This window comes from Strix uralensis, chromosome 8 (genome assembly GCF_047716275.1).
Source record: "Strix uralensis isolate ZFMK-TIS-50842 chromosome 8, bStrUra1, whole genome shotgun sequence".
Lineage (NCBI taxonomy): Eukaryota > Metazoa > Chordata > Aves > Strigiformes > Strigidae > Strix > Strix uralensis.
In genome coordinates, this window is record NC_133979.1 from 27,187,921 (window position 1) to 27,212,158 (window position 24,238).

The 24,238-nt window shown below is 38.5% G+C and overlaps 2 protein-coding genes across 9 annotated transcripts; one reads left to right on the forward strand and one right to left on the reverse strand.

Moving 5' to 3' along the window:
- Positions 1 to 893: 893 nt before the first annotated feature.
- Positions 894 to 5,331, forward strand: GLRX2 (glutaredoxin 2). Of its 4 annotated transcripts, XM_074876771.1 has the most exons (5): positions 894 to 967; positions 1,498 to 1,567; positions 3,023 to 3,199; positions 3,761 to 3,830; positions 3,922 to 5,331. In XM_074876771.1, exons 1-5 carry the CDS (start codon positions 927 to 929, stop codon positions 3,936 to 3,938), a joined length of 375 nt encoding a protein of 124 aa, XP_074732872.1. In that variant the 5' UTR covers positions 894 to 926; the 3' UTR covers positions 3,939 to 5,331. The 4 variants fall into 4 exon arrangements, with proteins under 4 accessions (XP_074732872.1, XP_074732871.1, XP_074732874.1 ...); XM_074876770.1 differs by having other exon boundaries at positions 909 to 967; positions 3,761 to 5,331; XM_074876773.1 differs by lacking the exon at positions 894 to 967 and adding an exon at positions 1,149 to 1,391 and having other exon boundaries at positions 3,761 to 5,331.
- RO60 (Ro60, Y RNA binding protein) lies at positions 4,617 to 24,134 on the reverse strand. Of its 5 annotated transcripts, none has more exons than XM_074876762.1 (10): positions 23,764 to 24,134; positions 18,364 to 18,963; positions 17,633 to 17,853; positions 17,245 to 17,391; positions 15,663 to 15,800; positions 14,360 to 14,476; positions 13,511 to 13,624; positions 12,941 to 13,087; positions 11,585 to 11,663; positions 4,617 to 11,502 (listed from the first exon to the last, which is right to left on the reverse strand). In XM_074876762.1, the coding sequence occupies exons 2-10, from the start codon at positions 18,941 to 18,943 to the stop codon at positions 11,381 to 11,383; spliced, it is 1,665 nt and encodes a 554-aa protein (XP_074732863.1). In that variant the 5' UTR covers positions 18,944 to 18,963; positions 23,764 to 24,134; the 3' UTR covers positions 4,617 to 11,380. The 5 variants fall into 5 exon arrangements, 4 of the variants coding, with proteins under 4 accessions (XP_074732863.1, XP_074732865.1, XP_074732866.1 ...); XM_074876764.1 differs by lacking the exon at positions 23,764 to 24,134 and adding an exon at positions 23,190 to 23,615; XM_074876765.1 differs by lacking the exon at positions 23,764 to 24,134 and adding an exon at positions 21,284 to 21,305.
- Between the last annotated feature and the right edge of the window lie 104 nt (positions 24,135 to 24,238).

Sequence of the window (24,238 nt, forward strand, 5' to 3'; positions counted from 1 at the left end):
CCCAGGTCCCTCTCTGACTGGCTATGTGGGGCTGAAGCAAGAGAACATTGCCAAACAGCTCTTACTGGTCTGAGGAAAGAAAAAACCAACACCACCTAACAAATTCGTTAATTCTTTACTAAAAAGAAAATTATTTTTCCAGGAGTCAAGAAAAACTTTCCACATATTACAGAATTAGTTTCCCAGAAACCAGGATGAATTCATTATCCTTCAACACATTATCTGTTGTCCGGGAACGCTCCTGATTCACGAGTAAGTTTCTGACTATTTGGATAACTGCAAGGCAGGAAATAAACGTAAAGAAAAAAAGGCAACAGAGATGTTGACAGGGAGGACTTTAAATTATTTTTGCATTTAACAAAGCAAAGGTGCCGCCGAAACCTTAGGACCTGGGAGTCAGCCCGAAGAGGTGGGAGACCCCTCTCCTGCCGCCCCGACACGAGAAATCGTTCCGGGGCCTCCAGGAAAGCCGCCCCACCTCCCCCCTGCCCTCATCGCCATCCCGCTGGCGGGAGCGCTTCGGAGCGTCTTACGGCCCCTACGTCGCAATTGCAGAAGGGTTTTTTCTCAGAAAACCACTCTGTCACCACCTGTGTCCCAGCCGGTAACACAGGCCTGCCCCCGCCCCACGGGTGGGCGCCGCTCGCCCCGCACCGCCGCCTCGGGGAGCGGGCCGCCCGCCGCAGACCGCTCTCCTGTCTCCAGGGCAGCGCCGCGGGCCACCTTCCCCCGACGCAGCCGGTAGCGGGGCCCTCCCCTGAGGGAGCCCCCGCCCCCGGGCGGCCCGACCCGGCCCGCGGCACCTCAGGACACCGGCAGCGCGGCGGGCAGCCCCATGCTCGGCGCGGGGGCGGCGCGGGGGCCTGCGAGCGGGGTCGGACCGCCGTGAGGACTGAGGAGAGTTCCCGCCCCTTCCTCTGGGTGCCATGGCGCTGCAGGGGGCGCTGCGGCTGCGGCTGCGGCGCGGGTGCGTGGGGGGAGGCAGAGAGGGAGGCAGCTCTCCACCGGCAGCCTGGGCCGAGCCCGAGGGGACGGGGCCTGCTGGCTGTCTTCGTGTCCGTTGGAGGGAGGCACGCCCTCGGAGGAACGGCCCTCCGGGGAGCGGAGCGGCAGGTGCTGGGGCGGGGGTGGGGGGCCCGGCTGGCCCCGGGAGGTGCGGGCCTCAGAGCCGCGCGGCTGTGAGGAAAGCGAGCGTGGTCCCTTCTGTTAGAGTCGGGTCGTGACGTTGAATACAGCCCGGTGTCAGATTTGTATCTGTATTAGCACTGGGAAGTCCAAAAAAAAAATATTTTTCTTGTGAAGGGAGCTGGTTCGATTATCCTTACAGTCTGCAACACCCGTCTCTTTATCTTCCTCTTCCTGCAGGCGTGTAATAACTAGTATGACTGTAGGTACCTATCGCGGCTGAAGTGAACTTACATGTAATGGAGCTAGCCTTTAATTTGTGAACTATAAAATGTGTAATTTGTTTGAAAGCTAATATATCTTTCTTTTTAGTTTTAGAATGGGGAATACCCTGCCTACTTCTGTAGGACTGTCTAATGATGCTGCTGTGAATCAAATACAGGTAACATTATTTATGCAATTCTTACTTATTTCCAACATTTCTAAAAGCCATAGTTACTTCAGAGCTCTTCTGATTTATACAAAGAAATTCTGTAAATAGTTCTGCATGTTGAACCACATTCTTACATTTATTAAGTAATACTGACAGCACTGTTTATCCACAGCCCTGTAACCTGATCTTCCTAGGCTGCATTCATTTTACATTTTTTCACATCTCTACGCAAATTCAGTACTGTCATCAGCATTGGGAATTAAACCTTGTAAAAGGACTGATATTACGTAAAATAAATATTTCAGAAGTTGTTTTTTAAAGCAAATATACTGATACCAAATCACAGCCTGAAATTATCTTGAATTTACAGTAAAGTAATAGGGGTATTTCTTTGTCCCCCTCAGAACCCTTTTTGTCACTCTGCTTGCCACCTGCACATCGTGTCTGCCTTACAGACAGCAAAAGCTTTACTGAATAATTCAAGGAGGTACAGCTGGTTTGGCAGACTGTAGGAGGTCTGTGACTGCAGAGCAAAAGAGGGTTCAGGGTTGGCACTGTTGCGTGGCAGTCATACCACGTGCTCCCCAATAATTCTGCTCAGTTTTGGAGTCAGGTGCAGGTCATACACAGCTTCATAGGTGCCAGCAGTGTAGGTAGAGATTGTTAATGCCAACTCTCCTCTATTTCTCTGCACCCACAAGAAGATCATAGCATTCCTGACAGTTAGATACTGCTAAGTATTAACTGATTCCAGGTATTCTACTCAAAGAATAGAGCATACCTTTTCCTGAAAAGCTTAAGTGGAGCAGAAGTCACCTTCCATGTAGTTCTGCACACTGCTGAAGTTGTGCCTCACTGCCTACTGCACTCGTGCACAGATGCTCTTTGGGATCTGGCCAAGTGCAACTGCATGTTTTGAGGTCGAGAGTCTGACCTTCTTGGCAGTCAGGGAGGAAGCAGGTTTTGTTGTGATGTATGGGGTGCATCCCCAGAGGAAGTGCTAGGCCACTATAGAGGTCTTCAGAACAAATGTGGGGTGGGTATGTTTTGCACCCACCATACAGGTGATGATACCTTCTTGACAAATGCCTTGAGAAGTCACTGTTCTGCTCCTTGTTTTTAAAGAAAAATAGCTCATTCCTCGCCTTAAGATTCTTGTGGCTCTACATGAGAAGTAGGGAAAATTTAGGAGCCAAATTAGCTTTTCATTTTACTTTAAAAAGCTGAGAATAAAGTACAGTGTTTTGGAAGATTCTTCTGACGTAGCCAGCCATCGCTGTAGCATGGCTGGGAACTCCTCAGCTGTCCCTGTTAAAAATACTTCAAAGCTTTTTATAGAGTAATTTTCCTGTATTTGTTACCATAATAGCAGGTCTTTAACTTCTGTATTTGCATGACTGTTTGGTACTGTTGAAATGCACTGACTTAAAGCATGCTGACCTGAACATTCTTTTGAACATACAGGAGATTATTTCAGACAACTGTGTGGTGATTTTCTCTAAAACAACATGCATCTACTGCAAAATGGCAAAAAAACTTTTTGAGGGTATGAATGTAAATTATACAGCTGTAGAACTGGACAGGAGTACAAATGGAAGTCAGTTCCAGGACATTCTTGAACAGATGACCGGTGGCAGAACGGTAAGTATATCTTCTTACATGTAACAAGCAAAGTAAGAACTTACACTACACACGTTCCTCATGGGTTATGACCATATCAAGTTCTTCATTTTTTTGAGACAAGTAATCTCGGGATACAAACTCCTAAATCAAAGATAAGGTACTGCAGAAGGGCTCTGTACTGTCTCTTGCTCTTGAGACCCTCTAGCTATCCCTCTGAGTTGATCTTTTCCCTACAGCCACTATGAGAACTGAAGTATCAACATCAGTTTTCATTTGTATAGGTATATTTAATCCATTGTGTTTTAACACTTGTCATTTCTTGATTTTATATAGTCTCACTTGTCTCAGTTATTTGAATTTATTACAATCTCCCATACAGTGACTTTATCCCACTTTTGAGGGGCATATGTACAGTTTCCCATCTCTAAATATTATGGAAACGTATGAGTTGTACAGTAATGTTAAATATGCTGATGTAGGAACATAACTGTTGTCTGTGTACTAGAGTCCACGTGGGTTTACTTAGATTTTTATCTTTTTTCCAAGAATTAACTAATGCAATTTTCATTTTCTTGATAGGTCCCAAGAGTGTTTGTCAATGGGACTTTTGTTGGAGGTGCTACAGATACTCAGAGGCTTCATGAGGAAGGCAAACTGCTTCCATTAATTCATCAATGTCAAGTGAAAAGAAAATCCTGAACAGCCCTCTAGCTTAGCTTAGTCTTCCTTTGTATAAACAGAATTTCAGACAAGTTAGAAGATCACAAAGATACACTGCATCAGCTGGACTCAACAACTTCAAGCCATGGATTCCTGAATCATATTCTCTGACACAGTCTTGGCAAATTACATGGTGTCTTTGCCTCAGCTTTACCACAGTCAAAATGGTGATAAAAACCACTATGTAAGTCTTGGGGCTCTAAGTGTGAGATAGTGATGTAATTTAATTGCTATTACATCCTAATCCTATGCTTCAGAGAAGTACAGACCGTACAAGAATCCTGTCTTTTTTTTCTGCTAATTAGTTTGCTTGCTAGCTTTATTCCAACACTTACAGGAAGTGGTTGGTTTTAATTTAATGGTTCCTTTAAATTTAGTTCTCAGAACGTCCAACTGTAATCATGAAGAAAGTTTGAAGCAAATCAGGTTTGTAGTGATGCTGCTGCATGCATGTCTGCCTCTTACATTTCAGCGTCTCATCACCTAGCTACCAAACTGTATGTCCAGTTGCTACCAAAAAGGGAATAAAGATTCTTGCAGCTTTAGAGGCGTAGGTAATTGCTTTCATCTTTACTCTGCACTGTGAAGTACCAGTCTATACGGTGTCATTCAGGAATATTCTTCTAGGGGAGCCAGGCAGTTTGCTGTCACTCTGTGGCTACAAACTACGTTATGATCAATCCAGCACTATTATGAAACTCAAGACCAAGTAAAATGAGTCTAATATGCATAGAGTTTATTTAGTACTTAAATTCTACAGTCAGAATGCAGTTTACTAGTGATTTTAACTTGCAGTTAAATGTCTAAAAAAAATGTCTAAAATTCAATAGTTTCAGTACAATGTACATCCAAAGCCAGACCAGGCAATGCCAAAACTCTTCGTTATTTCAGGAAAGTTCATATGCAAGTAGAAAATTATATCTCGTTCTTCAGTAAAAGAGACCATTACACTACTAAAGGTGCACAGTTTAGAATAAAAACATTAGTCAACGAATTTTTACTCACTTCTTGTAAGACTCCAGTTATTTGCATTGCTTTCAGCACTGCATGGACCTAAACTACTTTTTTCCCTTCAAGGCAAAAAAGCATCACATTCATCTTCAACTCCACGTAACTAGGACTGTAAGAGTATAATTTAAAATTTGACTACTTCATTTTGTGATGTGGGTTTGAAATAAGTTTAACCTGCCTCATTTGAAGAAAGTTTTTATTATACAGTTGCCTGCACTGTGCATCTTTAACGTGTAATGAGCTAATTAAAACACACTGACCTCGTTACATTTTTATTGCGGTTTACTGTATTTTGCGAGATTCATCACTGCCTTATTAAAATTTTGTTTACAAGGACACACTCATCAAGGTAAACACACACAACTGTGCATCTCCCCCTAAATTTATACTTAATAAAGCAATTTATTTTGCAAATACAATGGTAACCAAGTATTCTTTTTCTCTGTGTGGAATTCTTAGGCCAGTTATGTTTTCTCACAAAATTAACAATAATTTTGTACCTGAAAGATGGTAAATCCATCATGTAAAAATAACAATAGTATGCAAAGGAATTTTTCAACGACCTTTTCAGTTTGTTCCCTGTTTAAAAAAAAGTCCCAAAACAGTAGTCTAAAATAACCCTTTGAGTTCTACGTTTCAGAAGTCCCAGGGCATTGTCACTTAAGGCATTGTTTTATTCCAATGGTTGAGAAAAGATGCTGTGTGCCTGCAGATTCAAGTGAGTGCCCATTTATTAAAGATAGTCTTAAGGCACTCAAAGGGTTAATTATGTTTCATTTTATTCATATTAAGGCTCCCCATCCAAATAGTTTCTCATTAATTTTCTTAGAAAGTAGCAGCAAGACGTGCCTTCATTATTGGATGGCACAAAGCCATGTTATGTTTAAGTTATTTAAACATGATATGGCGGTTAAAGTGTGGTTCTACTCTAGGGGAAAAAAAAAAGCGGGACTCAAAAATAGTCATTAAAAATTTCCATATTTTTTGCTTAGCATTGTCTCCAGGACAAAGCTGCTTCTCATAAAATAATGCTTGCCCTGGGATCTGAATGTTAAAAAGTATCAGCAAAAAGATCTTGTACTTAGACTGAAGACGTACCTGCTCACCCAGCTTAAATCCTAAAAGTAGAAGCTGGAAACAAACATCAAATTATTTAACTAAGCAGGTAGAGCTGTCAATGTGCCCATCTGTTGCTTCTTTTTACAGAATCATTTTTAAAGAGTAGAACTGCACTTTTATACGAGAATGTAATAGAAAAGACATTTTATTTGTAACTAGTTGTGCTTAACTCTAAGAAGCTGGTAACATTAGGAAAACATTGTTTGTTAATGAAGCATTTGAAAAAGTTCTCATACCACATATATATATATGCAAATATATATATATAAACTTAAATTCAGAATGCAGAAATACCAAAACCACGCTTTACAGTATCAAAATTATAAATCTAAATGTGAGCACAGTTAAAGACACCGTACCTTCTGCTGAAATTAGCTAATCTTAAATCTTAGTTCTCACAGCAGCACATATGTAATACAGTGTCCTAGTGTTTTACCTTTCCCCCATAACCCTTGCTCAGCAATGTTGTACACTGTACTGTATCATGGTAAGATGAACTCTCTACCATTCCAGCAATAAAGTCATTAAAACAGCTTACTTACAGCGTATTTGTCCGTGGTGAACCACTGCAAATAGCAAAATAAACCTATAAACTGATGAAACACTTAAAAAAAAAAATTCAAAGCACAAGCAAAACAAACGATTCTTTGCTTAGGTTTACTTCTACATCCTATTCTTTGAAGATTTCTTTCTAATCAATACTGCAGAGAAGCCGCCTGTTCATCCAGAATATTAATTTAAATGTTTCCCCAATTCTGTATATAACAGCAGCTTGATAAATATTTAACAGAACGGAAAGCTCCAACCCACTGAACTAATTCTAGAAAAAAGCTTTAAATTTGAAAAGCCAATTTTAAGCAGTTACTTTATAAAATTAAAGCCATTCACAGGCAGATGTTGGATTTTTGTAAGTAAACAAAGTATACTTTTGTCACTGATGTGTACACAAAGTTTTACCAAAATCTGACAGATATAGCAGATTAAATGTTTTATAAGAGATTTATATAATGAAAAGAAAGAAAAAAATTATCCAGTTTTTAAAATGAAGATAAATACTATGACATCAGTTCTGGTATAAGTTATTTAGCTAAGCTAGCATGCTCAATGACAGCAAGAAGGCAGCAGAAGAACAGAGGAAAAAAAAAAATAAATGGACGAGAGCTGAAAAGAGATGAAGTGAAAAGAGATTCAAGTATAGGCCTGAGGTGACAAGGAGATGGGAAAGGAGAAAAAAAGCCAACATTAACAGAGGAAAGGAAGGGCAAAGCAAAAAGGTAATAAAGAAACAAAATAAATGGAACCAATACTAATGCTTCTGGTACGGTGGCTACGAGTCAGGTACGTGATTAAGCAGCACAGCATTTTGAAACAGAGAAAAATATTTTCCTAGTGTTTTTACAGATAGAGCCATTATTAAAATACATTTCCAAAACTGCTGGTGAATATATACTTTGTTGAATAGCCTTGTATAGCCATACCCATTTATGGACCCCAACTAAACAACAGTGAAAAAGAACACAACCCCCCTAGTGATTTATGTTTAACAAACAGGTTTAACAGTGGTTTTAAGCAGCAAGGTATTTTAGGACCAGTTATTAGTGGCCCTTACATAGTGGGCACTTAGGGTGGCCCTGCTGACTTCAGATCTACCCCTACTTTTAGGCTTATCTTTTTTAAACATATAGGATTGTAGGTAAAGACCCCATTATTTTCCCTGTAATCTAATTCTAAAAACATCCCAAACTCTCCTCTTCCTCACTACAGGTCTAAAATTCGTGACACAAAATTCTTGGCTAAATTATTACTGTCTTTATTCAGTTACACAATGCTAACGTATGCATTGCATGATTTTTAAGAAATCTTGAGTGCCTTCCCCTCTCTCCACATTCTTCATGGTATCCCTTCCATGAAAAAACCTGACCTCTGATGTTCATTCTTTACAGCCCTTAGTTACAGAAGAGTGTTTTAGCTCTGCTGTGCTTCCAACTATTACATCCTTTTCTTTTTTCTTAAAGCTAAAGTGCCTGAACATTATAGTCTTACACATAATAGTCTATTATTTAAGTACTGTTAAGGGGGTCACAGTGAAATGGTAGCCAAACTGAAAGCCTGTTAGTTCTGTTAGGTATTGGGAAACCTGCATTCACCCACTCTACAGTTGCACTCTGCATTTAGACTTTTTTATTTTAATTAATGTTTTGAATAACATTAACTATCTTTTAAACTTGTCCCTGTTCAATTTTTACTGGTAAACTGCAGTGCACAGCTCTAGTTCCATTTTTGTTTTGTTGGTCAAAGTGTTCCTCCAATGTAAACAACACTATTAACTTGAAAGAGTCAGTGTGTCCTCTTTGGTGAAAGGGTAGGTTATTCATTGTATACTGAACTAATGCTTAAGCTTAGCAACTTTGTCTTAGCTCACTTTTTTTTTTTTTTTTTTTAAAAACATTACAGCAATTATTGCCTCTTTACAAGTCCACATATAATTTTGGAAATTATCAGTTTAACTAAAAACTAAAATCAGGCAAATTTATGTTATAGCAAATGAGTCATGCTGTCCCCTAAAATTCAGTATATGGGCAGATAAAAAAGATCCAGACTAAGGAAAAGGAATATGCAGCATCATTCTTCTATGCCCCTTACTCTAAGATAACAACAAAACTAAACAGAAAATGGTAGAAACCAAGGTCAACACACTAAAAAGTTTCAGCTGTCAGCATTTACTTCAGTTTCCCCTCTCTGTGAAAAATCTTAGAGGAACAGATGACAACATGATCTCATTGGTCCTAGTTTTACATTGGATAACCAAACCACTTAGAATATTCTCTTTCTAACAAGATTTTTTAGTACAGAGATATGGTAAAGGTTTAGGAGCATATTACGTACTCCAGCATGGATGACTATCTTTAACATGGTGCATAGCTATCCAGTGTCAATAGATACAGGGTGCTACTTTTTCTATAAGTTCTACTGAAAAATTCATCTTCACTTACACTCTAGTTCAAGGAATTGTATTTTAAACTGGACTGCTTTCAAAGATGCAACACTACTATAACTGTTCATTCAATTTGTTAGTAACTAGTCTAATCTTTTACTTGCAGTAAATTTGGGCAATTAACTGCACAAAGTTACTTGAAATACCTGTTTAAGTTTTAATTTTATATTTAGTTGAAAATATTTCCTATTACTTCACAAATACTACTCCAAATAAGAAAAAGTACTTGCAAAAGATACTTAACTATCAGTTATTTTCAACATCTCTAGCTTAGCAGGAAACACCTAATCAGATGTTTGACTATTGTGTAATTTAACACACATTACTACCAAAACCAACCCCAAAACATCAGTGCATTTACTTGAAATAATTAACACGTATTGAGCAAATGAGTTTACTCTCCATATTCATGGTGTTTCTTTAGAAAGGAGACTAAAAGTGGCAAGAATTTTTTTGTAAGAAATGGCTAGTTTTCTTTTTCAAACTCAAAGTGCTATGTCTCAGCTTTTGTAGGAACACTTGTTTTTTCTACATATCACCTAACAAGCTGGTGGCAGTCCTGTATTCTTCAAGCATTCCATCAGAGCTGTATCATAAGAGCAGTGATAATTCAGAAATAACTACATTCATGTCCACTGAAAGGTATCATTCCTACCAGCAGTTCTTTAAGCCAGGGTTTTAGTGTCAGAAAAGGGTTCCCTCACTGTTTTGATTTATTCATGAAGGTAGAGTATGAGTATGTAGCAGAATACCTTCAGTAACATGTAACCTCACATTTTAGCACCAAAAGAGATATCCATCCTACAGTATATGAGCTTTGAATTTATAATCAATGTGTATGAGGCATAATGAAAAGGGTTTCAAGTATCAAAAGTATAATATGAACTTGAATTTTACATTTAAAAGCTTGGGTTTTAGGCAGAAAAATATGGTCTTACATGTAATTTACCACAACTGCGTTATTTTTATAAATTGTAATTATTTTCAAATTAACATCAAATTCACTGTTTCAAACAGCCAGAATCAGCATAAAAGAGGCTTACATACATCTATCTTAGGGTAAATTGTAAAAGCATCACTAAAAATCCCTTTCTCATCTTCTAAGATTGTGATCGACTAAAGAGATCTTTTAACTTCCCCCCATACACACATATATAAAAACACACACACAGAATTAAATACACAGAATATACACATTAATTGCTATCAATTCCCATTCCAAAGTGAGAAGATATTCACTAGCTTTCTCCTTATTTACTCACACTCTTACTACTGGACTAAAAAAAAAAAAAAAATTTAAAAAATCCAGTTTCAATCACTTCCTAAACAAGATTTTGATAACATGAAGGAGGCAACTGTACATTTCATAAAACTTTTTAAGCATTGGTCACTATAAACTGGAGGTAGTTTTGAAAAATGTTAGCTTGAATTAATTTATTAAATCAGAAGTAACGTTAATCTACAAAAAGATTTAAAAAAATTAAATACTCTCCTGTTAGGAAGATTGTTTCTGTATCATTGAATACATTCTTTTGAAGAAAATGTAGCTTTTTGTTTCTGGTTCTCACCACTCAGCTTTCAAGGGCAGCCAAGACACATGCATTTGCTGATATTCCTCACTAAAGGTGTGCTGATACTTCCTGAAGTTATAACATGCACTGAATGTGGATTCTCAGCCATTTCCAAGGTCTTTTTCTACTAAAAACAGGTTTTAGAACTTCCTGTAAAGTCTATTAATTTTAAAATAGTGCTTCTAAATCTGCATCACACAGAAACTGCCCCTCAATTTACCTAAAGAGAATTACACTTTACTCCTGAAAACCCAGATGAGATCTAGATACAAAGAGATTAACATGAGCTCTTCCACTTTCAGTTTTATCAATATAAAATTTCACTGGGTAACTTTTGTTCTGCACCAGTCATATGGCCCTACATGTGCCAGAAAATACTTCTTCTGTAGATTTGAAGTGTAACAATGGAAACTGCTGAACCTTAGTAATTTGTTTAAAATACGACTATTTTAAAAAGCCCAAAGAAAAATCCCTCTCAACGAAGTTGCTGTTAAACTGACATTACTAAAAATACTAAACCCACTTTTTTTTCTCCCCCATCCTAAGAGTAATTCATCAATTTATTCTTGCAAACAAGCACTCCACAGCAACAGGGTGGGGTGGAGGGGTGGGAGGGGGAAATTAAAAATCTCTCAGTATTTATAATCTATTATAAATGAAATTAAATTATGTATTGTGTAACCCTGTAGCTACTTTTAGCAAACTTCCCACTGTTATTTTAAATTGTGTGCATCAGGAAAAAAAGAGAAAAGAGATTTCTCATCTGCTTTTCTTGTTTTCCCTTCACAAAAAGGTAACATTCCGATATGTATATAATGTGCCATATTCTAATAAAGTGTATTTGGCTGGGAGTTCCCAGGGTGAAGTCTGCTGCCAGCAATGGACCCACTGGGAAGAGCAGATGCCTAGAAGATTAAATCAAATCCAAAGTGAAGTTTCGAATAACATCCAAAGCTCCTGTATCAAAGCCACATATATCCAACATGCCTCTGTCATCTGGATCTGCGATCGTAAAACCATTTGAGGTCATTCCGCATACAATCAATTTAGCAGGAATACCCATTTTCTAGAGGAAGAACAAGAAAAAAAAAAAAAATCAGAACACACATATACAGTAACTTAAACATGCCAGAGGGCCAGCACTTGCTATCTTGCTTGCATAAATTGCTGCCTGAATAGGCATACTGATAGAAACTAGATATGCCATAACCAGAATTGCAGACTGCCTGTTAACATGGTACTTAATCTGCAGTAAATATATTTAAATCAATGGAAATAACTACAGTGAGGCATATTAACACAACTTTCCTGCACTAAGATTCATAGATTATTTCAAATGCAAACATTGCATTTGCTATTCTGCAGTTCAGTCTGGGAGAAAATTTTCAATAATAATTATCAAATCATCTAACAAAGTCAAAGAGTGTGGTTTTGTCTAAGGCAAGTATTTCCAAATGTTGGTTGAACAACAACTGTGGTCTGGACAATTCTGCTAAATGAGCTGAATTTGCAGGTTAGTAACCTGTAAGGTTAAAGCAAAGTAAGTGGCATGAAGGCCAGAGTACAGGAACTCTTCGTTTAAAGAACAAATCCAGGAACGAGAGCTAATCTCAACTAAGAAAACTAAAACACACTGGGCAGCTTAAAGATTTTTGGTATTGATTTCTGCTGGGTGGACATGATATTAAGATTCGTGTCCATACATACATGCTTGCCAGAAAGTATTTTTGTAGTTTAAAAAATAGTTCCTTTAAAGAATAGAAGATTGTTTGCTGATTAAATAAGAGTTTCTAATGGCAGTGTGCTCCAAGAAGGTATTTTTCTTAGTTCTATTTTAAAATTATGAAGCTGCATAGCTTAGAGTAGTAGCCCCTTTAAAACATAATGAGCTTTCTTCACCGGATACTGCTACCTCATCCTACTGACACCTCCCTACACCTTATCTACAAGCTCATTACTTCATTTAAACTTTGTGGTATCTACTGCAGACATCAAAGTTACATTTAATTCTGTGATCCAAATTTTTTTCTATATTTAATCAATTATACATAGAAGGCAGAAATTCATATATTCCCTGAATACCAAACAATTTTTCATCGATATTGCAGTACACCAAGCAGGGTAGGATAATTGCAAATCCTTTTAGCAATTCAGTGGTTTTAAATAAGCGCATTTTGTGCAGTATGTGCGCTAATTCTGCCTAACTGCAGAACATATCAGTTTTTAACAATATGTAATTATTTACTGAAAAAAGCCACAACCAATTCAGTCTCTACATCATTTGTAGAAATGGTATTTATTTTGTACTGTATTCATCAATTATAAAGTCAGAAGCATTTTTACCTCTCTGTACTCTCTAAGAGCTGTTGCAGGATGAGTATTTCCAGCAAAGGTCTCATTATCGGTAAATACAATGAAGACATCAGCAGCTGTCTGAGTTTTTTGAGCCCATATCATTGGAAGGGAACAATCAGTGGTACCCATTGGAATCTTAAGAAAGAAAAATATACATGTAACACATTAATACAGAAATTAGTAAACCATGGAAAAATTACTTTTTATGTAAGCTTCATGTTTTATCACACCCAGAGGCTTCTTTGTTAAACAACAGTTCACTTACTAATTTCATTTCAGTTTTGTCTAGGACTTTTTTAATATTCTTTTCAAACTCATTGTGACCTAAAACTGCCATTCTAAATTGCAATGTTTAATATCTGGCAGTTGAAATAATGACATTTGCCAGACTTTAAATGAAAGGGAGAAAAAAAATCCAGTATTTTACTATACAGATACTAGAATCTGTTACAAAGAAAATACAATGTAACTACTGAGACTTCTAAACTCTGAGGTTAGCAACACCTATTTCCTAATTTTTTTTTTTTAATTTTTTTTTTTTTTTTTTTTTTTACATACTTCATACATTTTCACTAATACTTGAGGTAACGTCATATCAGCTGTCACTGGGCAAGGGATGATTTCATGTGAAAAGGCAACAGTATGGAAATCCTTCTCAGTACGTGCTACAACCTGAGAAAGAAGAAGACAAAAATCATTTAGTTATATTAGTCAGAATTTTTAATGTCTGAATCAAGGCATTCCCTACCAAACAGACAACATATCCTTTTGTATTCAAGTCACCATAGCTCTTCATATGCACTAACGCTTCAATCTTCACTTTAAATATTCTGTAATATTACTGCAAACAAACATTGCAAAAATCAGAGCTAAAGAACTGCTCTAATCACTGTAACTGAAGATACATCCATATTTCTTCTCTCCCCTTCGACATAAAACACTAAAAATTTTTAAACACCAACAAATGTTCGACTCCTTTACACATAAATACACAAGAAGCTTTAGAATATCAAATTGAAGGGAAAGTGATTGTGACAGAAAGGCCATATTGGTAACTCAAATGCACACAAGAATTATCCCAAAATTTCTTATTCCAATCTGTATTATTCTATGAATGCTTCTGAAAAAAAATTAAAATGTATTTTCAGCTAAGGTAAGTGAAAAAGCAGCCTTGACCACAGTGATTCATACTGGAAACCAATTTCTTCAAATTGATCTGTCTGAATTTGTTTGCCAGTAGCTTTAAGCATGTGGTCTACAAGTGAGGCAAAAGGTTGCATCTTCTGTACCCCAAAAATATTATATGTAAGTTTCCTTCTGATTTCTAACAAGCTTTAGAGCACCTTTGTATCAAAAGAACAACTCAAGCTGCAAATAGTTATATATAAAATAAGTTTAATCCCTCACCATACACATTGCTGCTGCAACCGTGCTAGCATTGAGCATGCTGCCCAAAACCTTTTGTGTCATTGATGCACTGACATCAACTGCAAGTAAGAAGCGTTTTCCTGTTGGTTCAACTGTCTAAAAGGGAAAAAAGAAAAAAACAGAAAATAGGTACTGTTGGAAGTGTGGGAAAAGCAAAACAGCGAAAAATCTGTAAAACACATATTTCCTTGACACATGGTGCCCAGAACAATCCCAGGACAGGACAGAGATCCAGTGATTTGTGTTTTTCGTGGTGCCAAGGAGGAATGCAAAGCAAGGTGGAGGCTGCGTGGTCCCGTTCTTCCACTCTTCTCAAGGACAGATTTATCTCCTGCTCTCCCCCTTCTCTCAAGGACTATTTTGCAGTAGCCAGCCGACCTTGTCTCTCATTCTCCCTCTTTCCCACAAAAACCAGCGCACCCCTCACACCAAGGAATGTGCTGTGTTGTTACTCAAAAGATAATGGCTTGACCACAGTCCCACCCACTCACACATACGTACGTAGATAAATACTACCCTGAGTTTCTATCTAACTCAGAGGGATGAATCTGATACCAAGTCAGAGGGACAGATTGACGGGTTTGTGCTCTCTCCCCACCCCAAGAAGGGACGCCTTTTGGAAAGATTTGAGCCCTCGGCTATGCCGAGTGATTACCCAGTAATTAGGTTTGTGTGATTGCAATCATTTTTCTTTTGTGTGTAGTGCTATATAGCCAACCTGTAGTTTGTGCATCTATCGCAGGCAATCTTAAAGAATCTGTAAATGTTGCATAAGAATAAACCGTACTATTCGTGAACCTGACGGCTTCTCTTGAGTGCAACCGGACCTACAGCACATGGGCTGTTCGTGCATCTGGTGTCAGGCCTATAGTTACGGCCATAACTGGCATAGCTATTAAGAGATAAGTCCAGCTGCCCCTAGCCCCTCTGATCTCTGAGGACCAGCTAGAACGCAAGGGGATTCATCTCTTACCAAATTAATTCATCACCTTAAATGCAACAGGTACACGTAATTAATGTATTTTCTTCTCCTGCTGCTGCTTTCAACCCTAGAAGTGGGGCTTTTTTTAATTCTTTCTGGGGTAACGTTAGGACAATAATGTTGCCAAAAGCTGAATATATCATAAAGTATTGATTCTTTCTTTAATAAAATTCCAATTCCCAAAATTTCTGTTACTGCATTTCAAAATTGTTATCTACCCAACAAATGTTTCCTGATCATTTTATAAGCTTTCAGAAAACAGAGAATTAAAAAGCTTAACAAATTGAAAAACTGTATTACCTTGAAAGTTTTGTAAAATGAGGCATCTAAAGCTTCTAAAATGTCTTCATCAGGACGCCACCAAAGCTTCCCTCTGCTTCCATGTCCAGCTTTATAAGTTTCTAATGCAACCAAAATATGGAATGGATGTATTCTACCCTACAGGCAAAAGAAATCAATGGTAAGATTTTCATAATCTGAACTCCTTAAAAAACAAACAAACAAAAAAGAGCAACAAACTAAAACTAAAATCATGCTACAAAAATCTCTGGTTTAGTATACTGTTACTTTAAATTTATTAAATTTGAAGAGCTCATGCAGTCTTTACACAGCTGTTTTATGAACTGATGCTTGTCACAGTTACTGGTAATGGACTCCATTTCCTTTCCAGAATCCTCTGATCAATTACAAATGTTGTCTTATGCCATCAGCAGAATTTTGGCGAAATTCCACAGCTTTATCTATGGTTGTCCAGCGCTATTTTCTATCACAGGCTTACAGTAAGAGAAAGTTCCTGTCCTGCTGAGGGGAAAGGAGTTGAGCTAGGAAAAGAACAAACTTAAAACCAGCTTCGTATCAGATACAGTAAAACTGGACAAAGAAACTATTTTCAGAATACAGCATTCATTTTCCTTTTACTGTAAGAGGACAGTCCAAACATTTTCTTCTTTTTTTGCTTTCCCTACATAAACCAAATCAGTGGCTGCCACATGCTAAGTATTCTAAATCACATCATCGCTTTACTGATTTATGAACATTTTGTTATCTTTTTCCTCAAGGCGAGTTTCAGTCATTAATCACTACCAGCGGCAAACCTTAGCACACCTGAATGCTTGTCTATTGTCTTTCTTCCATCAGGGTATTGTGCCACCAACTTTGCTCTCCCTTCTCCAGTGCCTCAGTAACCACGTATGATTAAAGAAGAATCCAGAGAAAGGGAAGAGCAGTTAGATGGAAAAAAAAAGGACCTACTGTTGTTCTTCTCAATTCAGCTATGGTCCTGAAGAACTTAAATGTCCTGATTTTAATCTCCCCAAATCACAAAACTATTCGAAAAAACCACTTCTCTATCTCCCATTAAATTCCTGAAAATGTTGTTCTCCCTTTGGGGAAGCCTGTTTCCCTATTATTTTCTTACCTCTTTGATGAATAGTAAAGCCATCTGAAAGGAGAAAGTCTCCTTGTTCCATCTTCTTTTTCCTCTCAGCTGCTATGGTAGTTTTCTCATTCACCTCCTAAGATGCTACACAAGTGACTTCCAGTCACTTTTTAAGCTTGCATTGATGATTCTCAATTGCAAGACTCAGAAACAATGGGCGAACCCAAAAAGCAAAGCTTGCTACAACCCTAATTTAAGAAAAGATCCTAGCTGTCAATATACTTAATTTGTAGAAAAGTTTCAGAAATAGTGGGGGGGTGGAAATCAAATGAGAAATGACAAATACAAGTTTTAAAATAAAGGTGCAGGTATTCCACTGCAGTTTTTTAACATTTCCTCCAAAGAACATCTCTTTTACTTTGTAAAGAGGTTGCCTGAAGAAATACAATTTAGGAAGAGACTAAAACCCACAAGGGCTGGCACTGATTAAGAAAAAGTTCTTACCTTTTTTAGCAGTTTCTCATTTCTCAGTCTTTCACATACTATTGCCACTTCTGAACCTCGTGGTTCAAGCACTGAATTTGCTGTCAGCTTTCCCAAATTTCTCAACAATACAGAAATGGACATCTCCTTCAGCAATGCCTTCCAAACCTATGATCAAAGAAAGTGAAAGGAAAAAGACTATGAGATTCCCAAACTACAAGAAATGACATTTGTACATTAGTGTATTTTAAAATAAGCGTACAAGTTACATGAAGATCTTAATTTTAAATAGCTACTTAGGTAAATAACTTGGAAAATAGCAAAAGGGCTATCTTCAATGGAAATCGAGACTTCAGACTCTGAAAAGTGTTGCTCTGAAGAAAACACAAAGCTAATGAAGTTTACCTACCTCTTTGGATTTCAGATGGTTGGTCAGGAGATGCTCTCTAACCAGACCATATTCCTCTATTAAATGAGTAACTTCCAATTCATCTTTCGTGCGTTTTACTTTCTCCACAGCCTCCAGATACTTTAAGAGTTTTTCAGTCTCAGCAGAAACTGCTTTGTCTTTATAAGCCTCTTGGACATCTTTCCACCCTTTGGTGATATATTTAGTGACTATAGCAATTCCTATTGAAAAGAAAAATATTTTCCAAGCTGGATTACTGTCTTTATACTGGCATTTATTATTCTAGAAAGCAAATGAGTTAGCCGGTTTCATTCTCAGACCTGCCAATGTGCTATAAAAAAGGTCAGCCACAGACAGCTTAGAACAGTAGTTTTAATTACTGAGTTATTCTCCTTAGAAGTAAGGAGCCTAACGCATTTGAAAGCAACAGATCTTCCCAAATAATAAAAAAGTGTTACTTCATCATTTGTAAGCAAATAGGAACAAATTGAGGGCATTGTATTATTTTAGCTTCTCTTGACAGAAGGAAGAAAAAGAAGGAACAAACTCTGTTTACCTTGAAGATAAACAGGTCAGTTTTTGATATGACCACTCACACTTTTAAGGCGCAATTGACAGGATACCATCAATAAGAAATCAGTCTACAATGGTACTTGGGTTTCCAAAACAGTTCCACAGTAAATATAGAAGGTTTAAAAAACAGTACTTTCAGGTAAATAAAAATTTATTACCTTCACTGGCAGGTTTTAGGTGGGACAGCCTCAGAAGATCTTTATGAGACCAACCACTTCGTTGTTTATATTTTGTAACTGCTGAAGCAACAGCCATGCCATTCTTTCCATTGTACCAATCTGCAACAGCTTTCCTCAGTGCACGGCCCCACATGCCACATTTCATGCCCTCTTTCAGATCTTTCTTGAATTGGATGAAAGTAAAGAGATGGGTTGGCATGCAACACACCTCAGGAACGGCTTTAAATGCCGCTTGCTTTGTTTTTGCATCAGAACACTGGGAGCAAATTGCAAGAGCAAAAAGCAGGGGCTCCTGTTTTGCTGCTCTGCCTTCTTGACTAAATGTCTTTATTTCTTGAACAACTTCACAACCTCTGCCCTCTTCAATTAGTCTTACTAAAGCTTCTGCATTTTCAAAGCCCAGCTTCTGCTCCTTGATGCAGTAAGTACCACCTTCTGAACCAAAACACAAGAAACGTTGCAGTCGATTCATATCGGTGACATGCCACACGTAACCATTTTCAGAGTTCGGCACCTGCTTTTCATTCAGGAGTTGCACTTGGTTTTCCTCGTCCTCCATTGTTTACACTTCCAAGAGGTCTGTTGAAAGAATAATGAAGTTTATTAAGAACTATCGTGAAAACGTGATGACTCTACTCTTTATCACTTCTTAGCAAAGTACATATATCTTATCTACACACTTGTAATTTTTTCTTCATAAATGTAATAGGAGTATACTCTAAGTGTGCAATAATACATATCAGTTAGGGGAAAAGAAACAAAAAAATCTCTGAGTTACAATGGTGACAAATTTATTTCCTTAAAACCAGCTTCAAAACCCAAATTTAACCCCAATAAGCGGCACACAGAAAACATGGCTGGCGTTACACCCTTTTGCCACTAATACATTACACCACTTTCTTAGGTGGATTTTTGGATTGCTCAAAACTCAGATCTTGCCCTACTCTATTTTGCTGAAGAACTGGTAATACTGACCAACTGAAGAAGCATGATGCTAAAACAAAGAACTAAGATACTGAAAAACTGCTTAGTGGGTTTCAGTGAAGAGAACAGCTTTTTAACAGACAGTAGTTCAAGAAAATTTTATCTTTATTACAGGCTCAAATAGTCTGCTCTTTCCAGTGAGATCCAAGAAAACACACAGACATAACAACAAATTCTGTACTGCTCTACATTTGAGGTTAAGAAGCAAAGAACAGCACAAAAAATTCACAATCCTTCAGGTCTTTACACATTCTTGAGTTGCAAGAGAGTTTAGCTGTATAGGCAACAACACTGCTCTTACTTGGAGAACATCTAACATGGTAAAATTCAAGCCATAACATTTAAACTGAAATAAATGCAGGTGAAATGAAATCAGCAGGGTAAGGGGAAAAAATTCATCATCATCAGTATCTCCAAAATATTAATATGACAACAATAAATTCTGTTTTCTCAGTTCTCACCAAACAATAAAAAGACACTAAATAGCACCAAGAGATCCTATTGAAAAAGAGCATCAATAATCCATTCCATCAAACTGCATATAGATCTTAAAATACGTAAACACTAAAGTCTGAGCACACACAAAAGACATTTCAAAGAAATCCACTTAACAATTTTTAAGTATTGCAGATATCAACCTTTGACATGCTTGTCTGGATACTGAAGATAAAAGCCATTTTGCTTCATTTACCAGGATAAGCTAGCACAAATAAATGTCACTAATGTAGACATAGATTTTTATCTCCCAGTTTAGGTAAGTAACACACTAATTTACAAACAACTTCCCTACTTTCTCTTTGGCACAGAATTTTCCTTTCTCTGAAAGCGACTAGAAATGTACCCTTCCTCCATTCTTGCCTATCTGCCATGATGTTCTGTCTGCATCCAGAATTAAATAATAAATAATCATCACCACTCCCATTATATTCTATATGCTACTAAAATAATAAAAATAGAAGCCATATGCTGATACATGGTTTAAAAATGCAGGTCTCAGTTAAAAATTAACTAAGAAATATCTTTTATTGCCTTATTCAGAGCACCAGTGCTCAGCTATTTTTCTTAGTGCTTGAATATTCTAATCATGTTTCCTGCCAAACCAATTTAAATACACATCATGGTTGAGCTGACTTTTTCACTGACATCTGAAGCATGAAAATACAGTGAAAACAACAAGGGTGGCATTCACAATGCATGAATACCATATCAGTACGTTTACATGTCTAAATACATTTTATTTCAATTAGCTGGTTTCATTAAACAGTAGGTAGTGTTTCATAATAAACATACAAAACACAAACAAAAAATCCTGCAATCACTGTCAGCATCCATTAGTTTATTTATCGGGGAAGAAATGGTACATGGAAAGATACTGACAAACACCACTATCTTGAAGCAAAAATAAGAATGGGAACCACAAGAGATCATGCATGAGTAACAAGATCTCCATATATATGAAATCTTGAGAATAACTTCTTGCTGCATCTTTCACACCCCTGCTATAATAAATACTACTACATTAAAATGAGATTAATGGAAAAACTCTTTTCAGTCACCTATGGACTACCAGGACTTAAACTGAACTGGAAGGACCATGTCTTTGGCTAAACAAAACATTTATGATCTCACTTTGCTGATTATATTAAGAAATACCAGCACTACTTTGAATATTTTAGTTTTTTTCCTACATTTTTCCATTTGCACAGGTTCCATCCAATATCTCCGTTTTATTTTAATTCTGACTTGGAGGGTCTCACTTGTCCCCACACGCTTAGTTCTATAGTCACTAATACAAATTAGCTGCCATTGTCATCACCACCCTGAGAATGGGAACAAAACCTAAATGAAATAACTATAACAGTTATAAAATTATAAATAATACTTGTTTTGAAATCTAGATTTATTTATAAAATACTGTAACATAAGATCAGTATTTCCATCAAAGGTATCATCCTGAAAGGCAAACAGTTCACTGTTAACGTGTTACACGTGAATATGCAGTGTAGTGTAAATTGTATTGTATTAAAGAACTTTAGAGCTAACCATCAGCGAAAAAAATTCTCCTGCTGCACTTCTCTATTACACTGTGTAACAAACCTAACTTACTCACATTAATAATGTATAATTTTTATGTTTGCTTTTGTGTGGACTAGGTTTTTGTATGGACTGGTAGCCCTGAGAAGAGGTATGTGCTAGCATCCATAGGCTTCTGACACAAACATCTGCATTTTAAAAGATAGTAGCAAATGTACACTTCTAGTTTTTCCAAAGCTACTTCTAGTTCTTCTGAAGCTTAGCTCTTTAATTTGCCTTCTTAGGAACATACTATGAGCTACAAAACCAGATGCTGTTATGATTTCCACCTTTTGTAAAGCTTCATTTTCACTCAGCCCTCAAAGTCTCCTTCTCAGGCAGAACATAGTATTTTGCAATGGAATGAATTACCTGCGGTACTTACCCCATTAAAAATGTCTACAACAAGTCTTCTGAACCCTTTAATAAAGTTATTAATGCTTTCTGATAAGCAATCTAGGATACAAACCAGACATCTCAAATAGCTTATTGCTTCCTCGGAAAGAGCTTCAAACCAGTGTAATCTTTTGGATCCTAATACGAATTGTAAATTCTTTAAAGTAAATTTGTATTTTAAAAATTACCCTCAAAATCTGCAGTAGCTGATGCAAACCAGTAATTCCACTACTGAATAGCCACACTAGGAAGTATCAAATTTAAACTTCATCAGGATCTACTGCAAAAGCACTTATTCAGTGTTGAACTATTTAAATCACGCTGGCCACTTCTAACTCCTGTTTTATATTTCAACCTCACAAGTTCCCAAAGCTATTCCTTCCCTCTAACCAGTCCCTCTCCTCTACCCAGACCTCAAGCTTATTTTCTCGTTTAACACCTGTACAACAGGGACAACTTTCACCCTCGCAGATGGATAAATGCAAATGCGCACTTCACACATGCTCTCCCATAATTCTACTCTTTGTCTGCTGAGCTGCAGCAGTGAGCTTGAATTTCAAACGCTCACGGGGGATTTATCAATGATATTCTGCTTCCATAAGCATTTTCAACTTCTGAGCTACTTGAATGCAAAGAGCAATGTGAAAAGCCTTGAAAGTCAAAGACTAGATACTTTATAATGAAAATTGCTGAACTAAAATTCATGGGCGCTCACCATTATTAACGAAAGAGGAAAAAACACTAAGGGAAATTTTTTTGTATTCCGAACACCACAGAAATTAATATATAAGTAAAATACGGCTTTGATTGGTCTGCAACACCCTATACAGCACTTACATCTTGATTGGTAAGGTAATATCTTTATGTTGCTGTACCATATCATGACTGAGTTTTGCAAGTTAACCTCTGTTATGTTCTATGACTTTACAATTCACCCCTAGTTTTCCTAAGAAGTAACATGCCTTACAGTACAAGTTTCAAGTACATATGAAAAAAATAAATACAAAAAGCACAAAGCTTTAATAGAACTACAGGTTCTAACTTAAGTTCTTAAATTTATTGCTACGTTAACAACGATGAATCAAACTTTGTAGTAAAAACACATGGAATTAAACTTTGACCACGTCAGATATTTTCTAAAAAACATGCGTTGACATTTTAAAGACAACACTTCAAGCTACCTTCAAATACTTCAAAATCATATACATTTTGTTCTATAAGAAACTGCATTCTCTCACTCTGCTCTCAAAATTTTGTATAAGCATTGAACTGAAGATTATAAAGAATGTCTTCTTGTTTATTAAACAGAGACTATAACCACCACACCGAGCTATGGTTGTAACAGAACACACCTGCACTACAGCAGAGCTCTGACAACAACATGAGTCCTCATACTTCAGAAAATAAGCATCTCTATGCAAACAGGAGTCGTAGGAGAACGTTTCTCAAACAAACGGCATGATCACCAGTATGGTGACAGCACAGAAGATACCGGACCATACGAACCACATACCTGCTCAAAAAATTCTACTATATAATTTGCTTACAAGAGCATTCGCTTACAAAATTTGACTGGAGAGAAAAGGTAGCTTAGGTGACGTAGAAGAAAATTATGAGGAAAAAGCCTCTAAAGTTGGTACCCGAAAACCTGTGAGCTCAGCGGTCCGTTTCTATACAGAAGATAAACACGAGCGCCGGCCAAGCAGACGACTAATCCCCAACGGCCCGCCCTTCCATCGCCCAGGTGCCAGGCAGGAGGTGGCCATTTACAGAGATGGCCTCTCCGCATCCCTTCCCCACCCACGCCACCCCACCCGACAGGCCGCCCGCTCCCCGCGGGGCTGGCACTGAGCGGGAGCCCACACCCCGCCGCGCCGCCGGCCCCCGGCCGAGACCGGCCCGCTCCCCCCGCTCGGCGCGACTTGCCTGCGAGGCCGCGGCCTGGGAGGGGCCGCGGGGCAGGGCCCGCCCGGGCCAGCGCGGCCTCCGCCGCCGAGCAGTGGCGCAGCCCCGGGGAGCTGCGGCAGGCGACGGCAAGGGGAGGGGAGGGGAGGGGAGGGGAGGGGAGCGCACCCGGCACGGCGGGCGGTGGCGGAGCCGGCTCCGGGCGCTGGGGGCAAGGCAGGGCGGGTCCCGCTCCGGCCGCCGGAGGCTCCGCGTCTCCCGCAGCCCAGCCCCGCCCCGCCGGCGCCCTGACAGCATCCCCGGGACCCGGATGGGGCCGCGCCCACCGCCCCCCGCGGCCGCACCCCAGTGCCCGGATGGAGCCGCGCCGCCCAGCCCCGCCGGAGCCGCTTCCTGCCGCGGCGCAGGGGGCTCCCGCCGCCCCCCCGCCGGCCCGGGCGCGGAGCCGCAGGGCGGGGCGCTACCCCTCCGCGGCCGGGGCGGTGCTAGCGCCGAC

What these genes read in the sequence shown, in the direction of transcription:
- RO60 (XM_074876762.1), bottom strand. Translation starts at nt 18,943, where the DNA reads ATGGAGGACGAGGAAAACCAAGTGCAACTCCTGAATGAAAAGCAGGTG. An exon ending in ACCATCTGAAATCCAAAGAG is followed by an intron (nt 17,392 to 17,632) that starts GTAGGTAAACTT and finishes CTTTGATCATAG; the next exon opens with GTTTGGAAGGCATTGCTGAA. An exon ending in ATGAGAAACTGCTAAAAAAG is followed by an intron (nt 15,801 to 17,244) that starts GTAAGAACTTTT and finishes TTTTGCCTGTAG; the next exon opens with GGTAGAATACATCCATTCCA.
- GLRX2 (XM_074876770.1), top strand. Translation starts at nt 927, where the DNA reads ATGGCGCTGCAGGGGGCGCTGCGGCTGCGGCTGCGGCGCGG. An exon ending in CGGCTGCGGCTGCGGCGCGG is followed by an intron (nt 968 to 1,497) that starts GTGCGTGGGGGG and finishes CTTTCTTTTTAG; the next exon opens with TTTTAGAATGGGGAATACCC. An exon ending in AGATGACCGGTGGCAGAACG is followed by an intron (nt 3,200 to 3,760) that starts GTAAGTATATCT and finishes TTTTCTTGATAG; the next exon opens with GTCCCAAGAGTGTTTGTCAA.